The sequence below is a fragment of the Sphaeramia orbicularis genome, chromosome 3 (assembly GCF_902148855.1).
Source record: "Sphaeramia orbicularis chromosome 3, fSphaOr1.1, whole genome shotgun sequence".
Taxonomy (NCBI): domain Eukaryota; kingdom Metazoa; phylum Chordata; class Actinopteri; order Kurtiformes; family Apogonidae; genus Sphaeramia; species Sphaeramia orbicularis.
Genome location: NC_043959.1, coordinates 14,739,075 through 14,755,252, shown reverse-complemented (window position 1 = coordinate 14,755,252; position 16,178 = coordinate 14,739,075). Strand labels below are relative to the sequence as shown.

The 16,178-nt window shown below is 38.3% G+C and overlaps 1 protein-coding gene across 1 annotated transcript in view; it reads right to left on the bottom strand.

The window, feature by feature from the left end:
• otog (otogelin) overlaps positions 1 to 16,178 on the bottom strand; it is a 153,409-nt gene that overhangs the window by 76,741 nt on the left and 60,490 nt on the right. The window contains 3 exon segments of the mRNA XM_030126012.1: positions 7,671 to 7,836; positions 11,005 to 11,048; positions 12,680 to 12,754. Coding sequence (XP_029981872.1) covers positions 7,671 to 7,836; positions 11,005 to 11,048; positions 12,680 to 12,754 — 285 coding nt within the window.

Below are 16,178 nucleotides of genomic sequence, written 5' to 3'. Positions count from 1 at the left end.
TTTGAGTTATCTTGCTAACAAACAAACAAACACGCAAAGAAACAAACAAACACGTACGCACGCAAACATACAAAGCAAAGCAATCACAATACCTCCTGGCGGAGGTAACAATGAACACACCGGCACGTCATCCTACTGCCACAACAGCGCATCCACCACCAGAACCAGAACCAACCAGACCAACCCTGGACCCATCAATGGCAATCCTGCCCAGGAGGACATTCAGCAACAACCATATAAAGAGACAAGGACCCAAAATTCACTGGTTGATAAATGCATTTGATGTAGTGTTCATGTCTGTGAGAACATTTATTAGTCGGTCCAGTCGCTCATTGACTCCGCTGATTGTCCTCACAATGTCCTCTTGTGACCCGGGTCAGCACGGACCCATGCTGGTCGGACGGGCATCAGCAGCTGGCTGTTGGACTGGAGGACCGGCTAATGCTGGGGAGGCAACAGGAAGCCTCTGTGACAGGAGGATGATACTGCGACTCACCGTCTTCTGTCTCATTGTTGGAAAATAATAGTTTGAGCGATTAAACATGAGTCAAAGTCTAGGATTTCCTCTTTGATATCGTGACATGATCACGCATGAACCTTTATCTTGTTTGGCTGTGATTAGACTTTTGGATGACCCGTAGAATGAACTGATGTGTGAGATACACAAATACTAAATATATATTCATCTTGGGGATGATCCGAGTCAGCCCTGTAAGAAAAGTGTCAGAATAGCGGCGAGTCTCCGCTGAAACGGTCTGAGTTCGTCTCTTTTCTCCTTCCGCCTGTTTTGGCCTCCGCTTTGCGTCCACCTTGACGTCATCATGTGATCATGCAGACAAGGGAATCCCAGAGGGAATCCCACCTGCAGACCCCGTTTATACTAATTTGCATATTTAAATATGGGCGTGGAGAGGGAGGAGTCAGGTAGTCCAACATATGCGCTCAATTCCACGCTGACTGAGATGTATAAAGGAAATATACTTGGATTCGGGCATACGCTCAGTTTTGTACATCTGGATTTTTTTGTGCGTACGGACTTTTCGGGATTTAAGCGTATGCCAGGTTTCAGTATGAAATCCACGCAAGTATATAAGGCCCCAGGTCTACACCAATATTCCAGATGCCTATAAAGCCCCCCCCCCGCCTCATCTTGGACTCTCTGATCACCTCTCTCTGCCCCTGATTCCTGTCTCTAAACCTGAAGTCTGTAGACAAAGCCCAACTCTCCAGACAGTCCAGGTGTGGACTGAGGAGGACACCACAGCCCTACAGGACTTTTCTGACTCTAAAGACTGGGGAATATTTACAGAGGGGACAGACCTGGGGGGGTCACACATATGCTGTGCTCTCTTACATCAGCTACTGTGCAGAGTGTGACCAGGACCAACACAGTCAGAAGCCACTTTTACACAGAGATCCCAGAAAAAAGGTGAGACAGTGATCCCATCTTTTTTCCACATTTGACCGATTTCCACAAGAGCAACAGAGGTGAGACAGGCTGGACATTTACACAGCGGACCTGCGTTCCGGAATCAAAGCACAGAAAGACTAATGGATGAGTGATAATAGAGGGTATGCGTATGACGTCACTGCTAGTGGAAGTCACCGCGGTTCCGCCCACTGAGTGGCAGAAAGAGGGAGATGGGTAGCAGCGTTGGCTTCAATACTGTCTAAACTGAAGAACAATATTTAATAAAAAATGGGGAAGAGCTGTTGTGCGATTGATTGTATGAACAGGTTTGAAAAGCAGTCACAGCTATCATTTTACAGGCACCAAAAGACAAAGAAGAAAAGAGATGTAGATGGATCCACAAATCCAGGAAACCAAACCTAGATCTGTGGATCCTGTTTGGTGTCAGCTAACATTAATTTATACTGTATTTTTGGGTAAAATCAGACCTTAAATGATGTATTGTTTTGGCTAACATTACTTCTTAGTAAAGCTCTTGGTTTCATGATCAGACCTTTCATGGTTTTTGTCTTCATTTGTGATTCTGAACCTTGTGCTCCTACATGATTAGTAAACTAACAAACTGAAGCTAACCTAGTTTTTCAAATACAGGGGAACTAGAGAATAAAGCTACAACAGAGTATTAGAGCCACATAACAAAATAAAAACATTGTCACTACGAGTTTAAAGTCAAAATATCGATAAAAACCCATAATTTTATGGTAATAAAGTCAAATACAAAAAGAATCACAATGTTATGAGAATAAAGTTGTAGTTATAAAAAAAAGGACCTCATAATTAACAAAAATGTCATTCGTTTATGAGATTAAAGTCGTCATATTCTGACAATAAAGCCATAATATTACAAGAATAATGTCGTAATTTAAAAACAGGTGGTAAAAATATCATAATTTACAAGAATAAAGTCGTATCCTGCTCGAACAAAGCAGTTGTAGCTCTGTTGTATAAAGTACCTGATCTGAACTAGACTCAGTAAATCTCCTCAGTACCATTAGATCCTGCATATATTCACTGGGGTCAGTACACGGTCTACTGTAAATGCACTTTGGATCAGCTGGTTCTGGGCCCTAGTTTTGGACCCTGGTTGTCAGTGATGATGAAACCATGTATATTTGTTTCAGGTCAAAATAGCGCTGATCCCCTCCACCCTGGATGTCAGGATACTCCATTTCTATCCACATCAGTGTTCATGGACCACTTGTTCTTTGGTAGCTCAATGGATCCATGCCCAGTCCAACTGTCCATAATTTAATTTCATATTTCACAGTTTCCTGGGGCCTCGTCTATAAAGCGTGCATACGCACAAAAACCTGGCGTACGCCCTTTTCCACACTCATGTTCAGATGTATAAAGAGTGAAATGACCGTGGAAATGTGCGGTCCTTCATGCCAACTCCATAGCTGGCGTACACATGTTTCTAGTGCTTTGGAACCTTTGGCGACACTTAGAGGTAATACTGAGAAACTGTTAATAATGTGAAAAAGGTCATTCCTCCGATTGATGGGCACATTGGAGACACACAGATGAACAATGAACACACCGGCACGTCATCCTACTGCCAGAGCAGCACATCCACCACCAGAACCAGAAACAACCAGACCAACCAGAACCAGACCAACCCTGGACCCATCAATGCCAATCCTGGCTGGGAGGACATTCAGCAACAACCACATAGAGACAAGGACCCAAAATTCACTGGTTGATAAATGCATTTAATGCAGTGTTCATGTCTGTGAGAACATTTATTAGTCGGTCCAGTCGCTCATTGACTCCGCCGATTGTCCTCACAATGTCCTAATGTGACTCGGGTCAGCACGGACCCATGCCGGACGGACGGGCATCAGCAGCTGGCTGTGGTGGAACGGAGGATCGGCTAACGCCAGGTAGTCAACAGAAGCCTCTGTGACAGGAGGATGATACTGGGTCTGACCGTCTTCTGTGTCATTGTTGGAAAATAATAATTTGAGTGATTAAACATGAGTCAAAGTCTTTGATTTCCTCTTTGATTCCTGACATGATTACGCATGAACCTTTATCTTGTTTAGCTGTGATCAGACTATTGTATGACCTGTAGAATGAACTAATGTGTGAGTTACACAAATACTAAATATATATTTATCTTGGGGGTGATCTGCATCAACCCTGTGAGAAAAGTGTCACCCACAATATCATCAACTTTCTGCTCAAACAGTCTCAGTTCATCTCTTTTCTTCTTCCGCCTGTTTCGGCCTCCACTTTGTGTCCACCTTGACGTTATCATCTGATCATGCAGACAGGGGAATCCCAGAGGGAATCCCACCTGCAGACCCCGCTTATACTAATTTGCATATTTAAATGTGGGCGTGGAGAGGGAGGAGTCAGGTACTCCAACATATGTGCTAAATTTCACACTGATTGGGATGTATAAAGGAAATGTATGTGGATTCGGGCGTACGCTCAGTGTTATACATCTGGATTTTTTTGTGCGTTCGGACTTTTCTGGAATTGGGCGTACGCCAGGTTTCAGTATGAAATCCATGCAAGTCTTTACACGAGGCCCCTGGTCTGGCTGTGTTTACTGCTATACTCCGTCATGTTGAGCAGGTTGGTTTCTGCCACTCAGTCTGACTTAGAGGGGCATGGCCCAGGGGGTAAGTGACATACTGTATGTACATACCCTCTATTAGGATATCACTGGGGTTTTACAAATTTGAAGAAAAATTAGTGATGAAAGTCATGCGCTGCTTTAACATATATAGGGTTATTTGCATGTTGCCATGTTGATAGTAAATAATGAGAATACTGTAATTCCAGTGCTTTGACAGGAACCACTACTTCTACACCTCCTCTAAACTTTGTTCCCAGACTGTAAAAAAATTCTCCCCCCACCAGGTAGGATTTGAGTATGTGATGGGCAGTTGAAATTACTAATTGCTGTTCAGATTTTGTCAAACATGAGTCTACTGTTCTACTCAGTGACAGGAGGAAGTAAACCAGCCACCCTCATAACCGTGATATTCTGGCTTCACTTTTCCAGACTTCAGTCAATAGATTTAATTTGACCATTAACTAGGTTTTACCTGAGAGACCCACCTCTGTGAGGAATAAGCCCTTTCTTCACATTTACTTGCGTCTGTTGTAATTCTGTGTCATTGATTCTGTGATGATAGGTTTAACCTTTGAGTCATAAAACTCAAACCTGGAAAACAACTTTATAATGATGCGACTGCTTGGGTTTTCAGACATGATGTCAGCTTCACCTTTAAATCCTCTCCTTGTCACTGCCCTTATTAATACAGCAGCATCAGTTAGTGCTACACGGTTTGAAACCATGACTATGTTTTTGTGGTTCAAGTTTCCAGGCTGCTCACCATCTTAAAGTTATCTGACTGACACTGTGAACAGGAATCAGTGACTAATTCAGGGAAGGGCAACAGAGACGTAGCTGCTGGAAGAGAATAGCCCCTTTTTTCACCTCTTTTCCTATATGATTTATCCATATCACAGACTAACTGTCATCACTAAATGATTCTGGAGTTCTTTATATTTTTATTATGATTTGATCTATCCTGTACATTCTTTTTATTTTTTATTTTTTTAAATATCTTAATCTGTAATTGTTGGAGCACTTTTTATTTTACATTGAATGCTATATTATGTTAAATTACAAATGATGTAAAGCACAATTAACTGCCTTTGTATATAGAATAGAATAGAATAGAATAGAATAGAATAGAATAGAATAGAATAGAATAGAATAGAATAGATGTTTACTGTCACTGTCACAGGAACAATGAATTTTCATTTAGCAGCAAAAACAATTAGTGCAAAAAAGGACTATAATAATATCACACACAATACTGAAAAATGTAAGCAATGTATGAAAGCTACAAGATAAAATATTAAGTATAGGCCTACATATACTACTAAAGCACTACAAAGACTACTGATATATAATATATGATATATACAAAAAAGCTAACTCTTTACAATAGATGGGAAATATGTACAACAAATAAGGATATATACAGGCAATATAGGACATATACCAGGTAAGATTAAGAAAAAAGGTGCATAGGTTGAGTAGAATGTACAATGACTTGATTTTTTTGTGTTTACAAATTCAGAATACATTTCCTTAGAAGCTCATGTCTACAATACATTACATGGTCCTATTTATAATGTGCTGCAATCAACTAACAGTGATGGAAAAACACAGTTATATGCACCTACATTCATCAAGTTTTATAATAAAAAAAATATGGTATTATTATGTTATGTATTCTTTAGTGCTGGGCAGCGATTAAAATTTTTAATCACAATTAATCGTGTGGATTTCTGCGATTAATTGCGATTAATTGCATAGTTATATGGGGGGGGGGCGTTGCCGGCATCAACAGCGTGTATTACCTTTAAGTGATATTTCAGACTCGAAGTACTCTGGTGATAAAAAAATAATTCCACATGTCAGTGCTTCCAAACAACTGTGTCCTTCTCAACCCCACCATCTGAAGACATTTAAAATGAAAATGTCCATGGAAAAGACTGCTACTTTTCTCCATGTTTATGTCCACACCAGTTTATTTCCAGTTGTGAGTGACTGACAGGAGTCTTAAGCCCACTAATAAGTACTAACTCTAATAAGCTCAATAATATGTGATGTTCAGTTGTTCAAAGCAAGCAAAGGGGGCCCTCTAGTGGTCGGAATAAGTTGCACTAACATATGTTTTGTCCTTTTGGTGTTACCGTAGTCAGTTTGGATATAAGAAGGAACTAACAGACATGTTTCTTTCACTCTGATTATATGGCCCCAAAAATGTTTGCCTGTAAGTATTTTATGTTCACTTGTTGTAAGAATGAATAGAATAAAATATCTCTGATGTGAACCTTTTGTTACTGGATAAAAAGACGTTGTAAATCTTAAATTAATCTGTAAATGCTAATTGTTAGCGTGTCTATGGATTTTCCCATTCAAGTTAGCATCGAGCTAGCGGTCTTTTTCCCATTCATTTAAATGTATAATGCCATGTAAATGCACTAAGTGAACATAACTGAGACATATTTTGTATGTATGTTGCAGTTTTACAGTGAGTCTCAAGTAAAAGATTTGGAGAGAAGTTTTGGGCTTTTCTTGTTAAACCTGTTGTCTGTCTGCCGAGCTAATCGCTACACGCACACAAGCAGAGGCAGAAGAATAGGAGTTATAATTGTACTGCCCTCGCTAAGACATCTGTAGCTTAAACATGTTAATAACACATTGTAATAAACACATCCAAAGTAACGTCATAAACATGTTCCTAACGGCACGTTTGCATGTGAAATTATTTAGCAAACCACAGAATGATTGATACATACAGGCGTTGCTTCTGCAGGAGTTAAACAAAGTTTGATTCAGCATTACTCGGAAAAGGTCGCTCACTTTTCTCCTCTCAGCCATGTGCACAGTTCACACAGAGCACTGGCGTGTGGAGCGCCAAAAATAAAAGCATGAGTTTCAAAATAAGAGTCCATATGTATAAATGAACTAAGACTTGCTTGAAAGGCAGAATGGCATTAACGGGAGATTTAAAAAATTGTAGGCCTAGTATTCTTATGTATTATTAGAGTCATATATATCACAAGTTATGAACATATTGTACATATACTATGTTATACTATATTTCCCCCATAATAATGATTTAAGGTTTTTTTTGTTTTTTTTTTCCATTTTAAATTTGCTGGAAATGAGGTCTTTCTTTATGTGACTAAACATTTGGGGTTGTGTTAGGCTCTGTTAGTCAACCTTAGGATGATCAGTCTTCCCGCCTGTGTGGTGACACCGGAGACTTTGATCCTGACTCAGTCCTATCAGAGGATTACTCCACAGATCCTCTTATTACTTAATTCTTTGCCTTCAACACTTAATTCCTAACCTTTCCTTATCAAGAGAAAGGCTGCATCACCTCCTTGGTCAGCCTTAACCCCCAGCTGACCATAACAACCACTGTATTCATCATCATTCCATCTGGCCACTGGTCATTGAGTACTATAGTTTCAGAAAATGGCACCTTGAATCAGTCAACAAGACAGTTGTATAAAAGGCAGAAGAGCAGAAGACACCAGCTCAATGCAAAACTGCTAATATGGTGCAAGTCTGATTGAAAAATACTGGTTTTCCAGATATGCAAACAATTGCAAAGAATCTAGATTTAAATTTTGATTTTGCCTTTTAATAACTCACCCAGGAGGGCAGACACATCCAGGTACACAGGGCTCATGGGTGGAGCAGGTGAGGTTCAGGAGGTAAGTTTCACAGGTACGTTCACAGGCCACACCCCCTCCAGCCGAGAGGCCGCCCTCCCCCTCAGAGCAGTTCTGATAGATCTGACCAGCTGGACACAACCTGTCTGGAGAAGACCAGGACATCTATAATTTCCAGAAGTGGTAAAAGTCAACACATAGAGTATTTTCCTCCAGTAGAAGTATAAAAACTTGCATAAAATGGAATGTGGTAAAAGCAGAAGTACAACTTCAACTTCTTTACTGCAGTAAAAGGGAAAACTATAAAAGATGACAAGTAAGCAGTTAAACAGACAGCAAAAAAGTGGAGAATTTGATGTAGATCACATACGTCTTTTGGAAATGTGATAAAATAACTGTGTTTTGGGAGATGGTGTGTGGAGTACTACAACAAATAATGGGGTATGAGATTCCAATGTGTTGTGATGGACTGTATTTGTGTAACTTGTCTGATGGAAATGTAGCAGGAAATGACATAAACTTGGTTAAGGTACTTTTAGTGGCTAGAAAAAAAGCTATTACAAGGAACTGGAGAAAGACTGAAACACCAACACAGGACCGATGGATCACAATTATTGAAGGAATATATACAATGGAAAAAATAACTCACAAACTGCGACTACAAGAAGCACAAATGGACAAAAAATAGAATAAATGGCCTCATTACAGAACTCGGAATGGTGGAAGGACTAAATAAATCTGAATGTAATGTCATGTAGTATACCCAAGCAAGGTTTGTTTGTTGGGTTTTTTTTTTGTTGTTTTTCGCTGATTATATGTTGGTAAAATTTCAATAAAAACTTAAGTGAAAAAAAAGGGAAAAATGTAAAACAAGTTGGATTAAAATTGAAATATATTATCATTATAAAAAGAACTGAGGAAGCAAAGGTCCACACCTTCCTCTAAGTTACTTGTGTAAAGACAGACAGTGATAAAATACAGATTCAACTTCTTCAGTGCAGTAAAAGTGAAAAGTCCAGACTGTGAAATGTAGAGACATCAGAGTAGTCCTTCACTGGACCTTTCTTGCTTCTGTTTGAGCGGAAAGTGAACTGAGCTTCATGTCCAATTAATATAATATGAAGACTATTAAACCATTCTAGCTTCAAATCAAATTAAAAACAAAAGACTGATAATAACTAATACTGACTCAAATCCAGTCCATTTGAAACAGCCGTCAGCAGTATCAGAATATCCAATCTGCTTTTTTTTTTTTTTTTTTTTAATTTAATCTTGTTTTTTTATGGCATGTTCACATTGTTACATTTTGTTTGATACTCAATTTGGATTTTTCAAAGAATAATTTTTTCTATGTTACTGTTTCATCCATTTGGGTTGAGTTTGTGTTTGTAAAGGTCTGCAGTGGTACAAAATAAAATGAATCAAATATCACTCAAATATTCACGCATGTATTCATTCATTTTCCAAACCACTTAATCCTTTAGAGGAACATGTGCTGGGGTCAATCCCAGCAAACAGCGGTCAAAGGCGGGCTACACCCTGGACCCAGACTGGCATTTACAAATGAACCAGCGCTCACTCTTACATTCACACCTGAAGACAGTTTGAGTTGATGGGAAGACACTGGTGTTCCAGAGCCATAGAGAGAGAGAGCTGCAGCGATCACATGGTTCATGTAAGCCTCAATAGTTCCAAAACAAACCACATGTTGTCATGTTCTTCAATGGGACAGACAGCAGCGAGTGAATTACTACAGGTAAATATCCAAATAAACCACACATAAGCATATTTCCAACTGTTGTTGCACTACTGTATGTATGTTAGTGTCAGCTATGCTTTTGAGTAGTGGAGTTGACCACTGAAAGGACTGACTTTATTCCTCTGAAAAGTTTTAAATTTAGTAGTAGGGGTGTGCAAGAATCTGGTGATACGATACAAATCACAATACTAGGATCACGATACAATATATCACAATATATCATGATACTGTTAAAAAGGCAATTTTTTGTTTCTTTTTTTAAAATGATTATTTCCTTGAAGAATTGAATTACACCAGAAATATGCACAAATACTAAACACATTTTTATTTGATCAGAACAGGATCTAATGCTATATCACAAAAAATTCCTGTGTTAAAACTTAAGTTGTGTTTTACAGCCATCACAGTTTAAGATCCTGTTCAAATGTTCTTATTCTATTAGTTCATAACTAACATCAGATCAGAACATTATTTTTGTCCAATCCCAACAAAGGAATTAGCATTAATTAATAAAAGAGTGTTAAATAATAATAAATAAAATATAAACAACATGTCTGCATTTGAATAAATACCTAAAAATATTGATACTGTATTGTGAAATGAAATACCATGATATATTGCAGAACCCATATTTTCTTACACCCCTATCTAGTAGTAGATTTACAAAACGAGCGCAGGACAAATAAAACTAATTACAGGCATCATGAAACATTAATAAATTACAAATACAATACAATAACTGGCAAAGTAGACCCATTTTCTACCCGCAGTAAACAACACTAATGATCACATGACCCCAGCTGACAAACTGAACCCAACACCACTAAGTTCAGCAAAAAAAACTCCAATAAAACCCACTGAGAACCAAATGTGTACTAACGTTATCTTAGAAACTCCATAATTTGTAGTTATTGTGGTTCAATCTCAACAGCTGGACAAGTCAAGCTAGCTAACTATAGGACTACAGCTGAAAATCCAACATAAAGGTTGGATAAGATATAAATTTATGCAAATGCTAACACATACCAAAGAAAACAGAATTTACAACATATACGTCCGCTAATACAGGAAATACACTCAGTAATTTGAAAGATGACAATATCTTATTAACTTCGTGCTGGAGTTGACAGATCAGCAGAAATAGAAATGAATGTGTTCCGACGCCGCCATACTCAATGTTTGGAACTATTGGTGCTTCCATAACCCAGAGGGAGTTCCATATTTCATCTGCCATTTTTTACAATGGGAGTCTATGGAAGTGTCGCCACTCTGTTTTCTCTACCATTCTGGGTGTCACAGGGAGAACATGCAAACTCTACACACAAAGGCCAGATTGACTCCGAGGTCACATTGCTAATTACTGCACCACCGTTCTGTCCACGTACCAGCCCTCAAATATAATAAAGCTAAAGTTATGGGACTGTTTTGAAAAGGTAAAGAGTAGAAAGTACAGATATTTGTGTTAAAATGTTGAGAGTAAAAGTTAAAAACAGACAAGTGCAGATACTTAACTGAAGATCACATGTAGATCCACCTACATGAGCACTGGACTTACCATGTTCTGTTGTTTGTGACACCAATTTACCATTCAGACAGAACCTGCAGGAGAACACACATACAGACAGGCCTTATAATAATACACAATAGTTCATTCAAGGCTCTGGACTAAATGCATCATCATAAACTATTAACTTATTCAGATAGTCACCTGTACATTAGAGCAGTAGAATGATGATCAAACTGGTTGAGTGTTTAAGTGGGTTAAAACCACTGAGCTGCACTGATCTGATGACACTGAGCCTGTTTCCATGACCATAAAAGTCCAATATCTGGGAGTAATCGGATAATTGTAATAATCAGATCTAACGCATTTACATGTATTTAAGAAAAGTGATATTTGAAAAACCCTAGTTTAGACGCTCCAGTCCATTATTGTATTTCTTTCGGAGTACGTACGTACGTAGTGATGGTAGACTTAAACTTCCTGTTGTCTTCCACTCACGTTTGACTACGTAACTTCCGTTCTCTACTATTTTTTATTGCGTTTTATTTAAAGAATAACATTAATCAAATGGACCTGCGTACATGCGTGAAGACATCGGAGTATTGGGGAGAATGTTGATCCGATTTCTCATAATCAGATAACTGCCGTTATCAGATAAAGCTGATCAGATTATCTTGTTTACATGATCACTGGAATAATCTGATAACTCGAGAAATTGGATAATGATGGGAGTACTGGTGTGAATGTAAACGGGCTCACTATTAAAAACAGACAGACTTCAGATGGAGGCAGTGAGTGGACCAGTGTTTGTCCCCTGTTTAAAATCAAAGCTTAATGTTATGTCTCTTTTTTAACATTCATTTTAGCCCTTGCTTTTTCCGAGCCTAAACATAAGTAAACTTTAACTGTGACAAACATACAAGTCATGTTGTGAATCGACACGTTAGAATGAGCTCAGATCACATCCAGACTGCTTTTAGAAAGTCTGCACACTGAACATGACCTTGAAAGAAATTTGTTTGAATCTATCTTTGAGGGAAAATATGAGCTCAAAAGATTTTTTATGGTTAGTTTGATATTCAGTTCCACGTTTACTGATCAATTACTTTGGCAGACCTGTTTCTAATAATTGTCAGTCTGACAGTTCTTCCATTAAATCACAAATGTGATGATTTGTTAATTTATTATCATGCTGACTAACAGATATATTCCTGTTTCTCTCATAGCGCCCTCTAGGTCCTGGAAAATGCTCGCATTTCTCTGTTGTTTTGAATCTAGAATGCTCGTTACCCCTCTATCCATACTAAATTAAATGATTGGGTTTCCTCATGTGTCCACACATACCGCACCATGTTTGTTTTAAAACTCTTCTTCTTCTCTTGTTGAAACATCCATCAACATCCTTTTTTTTTTTTTGTTCATGTGACTCTAGCTGCACAAAAAGCTCTTTCCATTACAGTTTGGTGCAATATATCAATTTCGCTACACTCAAAAAACTGCCTCTTTCAAGCACAAAGACTTTTCATCGAAAAGCAGGGGTTCGGTGAAATTGACGCTTTTCCAACAGGCAGATTTTTACATGCAAGTTATATTCACGCAATTTGAGGGTCAATGGAAACATGACTACTGTCACTGAGCCTGGAAGACAGCTCCTGTAACTGCATTATTTTTCCACCTTTCTACACAATTTGAAAAAAAAAAGTGAAGGCAATGAGGAGGGTCTTACTGAACACCTGCTGAGGTCATGATCACATCCCCTGGTTCATAATCGGCCCCGAGGAAACTGCAGGGGCATTCACTCCTGGAAACACAAACACACAAACACACTCCATCAGTGTTATGGATTCTCACACATCCACAGACTCTCAGTTGTACGTGGGGCTGTTGAATGTGCCTGTTAGAGGCTTTGGTTCCAGTCAGGTGCTCTGCACAACAGAACAGACAAAAAATGCACTAATGTGACATTCTAAACTGTAAGATATGAAGTCACCCTCATCCACATGTACAGGTCCAAACCCAGCCTCACAGAGTACTGGACAGAGGTTCTCAGTACTGTCAGATGTTAACCCTTTAACCCCTGAGCCCTGATTCCAGGTAAAGGTTCACATATTAAGGATCAGATTGGAACCAGGCCCTCTGACTGTGCTGTTTTTGTTTTTTTTTTACTTATTATTTATTGGACACATAGACATTCAACATACAGTCATAAGACTTAGATTGTAAAAACTAAAAAGACAACAGACTGAAGTATCACATCAGATAGATTCACACCAACAAATTTACACACAGACAAAACGAAAACAAAATGAAACAAAGCAGAAAAAAACAGAAACAAAACAAAAAAATATTGTGTGTGTGTGTGTGTGTTCTGAAATATATCGCGATATTTCATTTCACGATACTGCATCGATACTAAAAAGTACTGCATCAATATTTTAGGTATTTATTTAAATGCAGATAAAGCAGAGGTTCATTTTGTTTTTCTTTGTTGTTTATATTTTATTTATTTATTTTATTATTATTTAACACTGTTTTTATTAAATAATTGTTATTTGAATCATCCTTAAAAGCACTTTTTACTGTCTGAGAGGCAGATGTTAGTTCCTTTGTTGGGGCAAAAATAATATTATGATGTTAGTTATGAACTAATAGAATATGAACATTTGAACAGGATCTTAAACTGTAATGTCTGTAAAACATAATTTAAGTTTTAACACAGGAAAATTTTGTGATATAGCATTAGATCCCATTGTGATCAAATAAAAATGTGTTTAGTATGTGTGCATATTTCAGGTGTATTTCAATTCTTCAAGGAAATAATCGTTTAAAAAAAAAGAAACAAAATGGGGAAGAGAGGTTGGAACACTTTGGATGTGAAACAGAAATGGGAAAAAGAACTAGGAATATGTGTCTCAGAGGAGGAATGGATCAATATCTGGAGAACTCAACAGTCAAACACTTCTTCAAGAACATGGAGGGAACATTGCTGGAAAAATATAATTCGATTTTTCATAACACCTAAAATTACAGCTAAATATGTGTCCAGAGTTCAACCTTGTTGAAGAGAATGTGCGGATGTCAGTGTAAATCATGCTCATGTCTTTTGGTTTTGTCCTAAACTTGCATCTTTCTGGGATAATGTACATTCAACAATTGTTAAGATATTGGGTTATGTAATTCCTAAAAACATGTTTGGTGATGTATTTTGGATGCATTATTGATAATAATGTAAGAAAAAAATGATAGCTATTTGTTTAAAATACGATTAGCAGCCTGTAAAAAGGCTATTACCAAAAAATGGTGCAGATTAGAACCACCTACAATTAACGACTGGATACAAACTGTGAATGGAATATTTGAGATCCTGACCCTTAGACTGAGGACTGAAGAAGAACTGAGTCATGATAAATGGAAGAAATGGACAATTTTCATTTCAACGTCACACTACTAAAAATAATTGTTAGTCACAAAGGTTTATTGTAGTCAATGTATCCCAAATGTCCCCTGTGTTTGTCTTATTTTGTAATGTACAGAAAATAAACAATAAAAATAAAGTTAAAAAAAAAAAAAATTGCCTTTTAACAGTATCATGATAAATTGTGATATATCGTATCATGATCCTAGTATTGTGATTTGTATCATATCGCCACATTCTTGCCAATACACACGCCTAATAAATACAAACTAATAATGAGCCCTGCACAAAAAAAGGAAAGAATAACTGAATCTTCAGACCAAATGTGAGCTAATCTCACCTTTAATGGGACTTGAACTGATACAAAGCTAATACTGCTCCATTTCTTCCTTTTTGGGGGAGGGCCTTCTGTCAGATTACAGTATTACAGGTAAGAAGAGGGCAGATTTAGACTGTTGATAAGTGTTATCACACTGACACAGACAACTTGGAAAAAAAGGTTGTGAAATGAATTTGTGGTAAACTTTGGTTCGCAGGGCTCACAGAGTTCGTAACATATAGGCCAGCGGCACACATCAGCCTCTGTACTACAAATTCTTTCTCACTGGTTATCAGATATCTGTGTCGTCCCCCACCCAAGTGGGAATGAAAGAAGGGTTTCACGGTGAATTCCTTTATGTAACTCTATCACATGGTAAGTAAGGGGCTGTACTGCAGTAGGATGTAAGAAGCCGGGACATTTAAGAGGAATTAAGCTGCATGTGTTCTTGAGCAGAGGAGGCTGAAATGGAAAGGTCCATCGCTCATCTGCAGCACACATACAAGGCTTTCCACTTAAAAGCTGACCTAAACTTCAGAGCAGATACAAATATCACTTTGAGAGGATTTGCTCAGTGGACAGACTCCAGTTAGCCAGTTAGCCGTTAAACAGACAGAGCTGGAGCTGCTCCCAAGCAAAACAAGAACAGCTGCTCACCTGTTCTCTAAAATGACTGAAAGAGGCCCCTGTACTGTCCAAACATGGTCCACCACAATGAAGACAGCCTTGGGACTGGGGCATGTAGGCCTCGCCCACCCCAGGGAAGAAACAATTAATTGCTGTCTATTAACTTTTCCTCATCACTAACTTTGTCTGTGGGCAAAAAACTGAGAAAAGCCCAACATCTGCTCTGAAATGTGATGCAGGGTAAAGAACCCGAACTGACAAACACAAAAACTGACCCTTTTAAGGAGACAGAAGCACTTAGAGGCAAGGGTTTTCTTCTATTGGCACTAGAGTTCATTTTGTAAGATGAGATGTGTAATATGTTCGTCAACGACCCTTTTTCCCATGACGAAGACGAGACGATGATGAGACTGCACCAATGTTCTAAAACCGCTGACTAAGACTGTGTTAATGTGCCTTATCACTGACGGATAAAAATGAGACGAAAATGTTTTGCATGAAGTAAAAACTAAACAAAAACTCCCTCCTCATTTTCGTCTACACAAGAGAGAGAGAGAAAGAGAGTGAGAGAGTGAGAGAGAGCGAGAGAGAGGGAGAGAGCAAGAGCTTGGAACTGGATCTGAGGTCTGAGGGGCTCCACTGTGAGACGCTGACCAGGTCTGACGATACCGGCTCATGACTGGTTTGTTTATAGGTGTTTGCTGTGTTTATGTTTTCACTTTAAAAACCCTTAATTCAAAGACACTTTTTTTCTCTAGACCTCCATCTCATTATGGATTTTTCTTAACTATGGGTCTATTCTAGTTTTGTGACACATTATTTCTGTTCAGAACAAAACTGCATTTGTTCTACTGTAATGTCAAG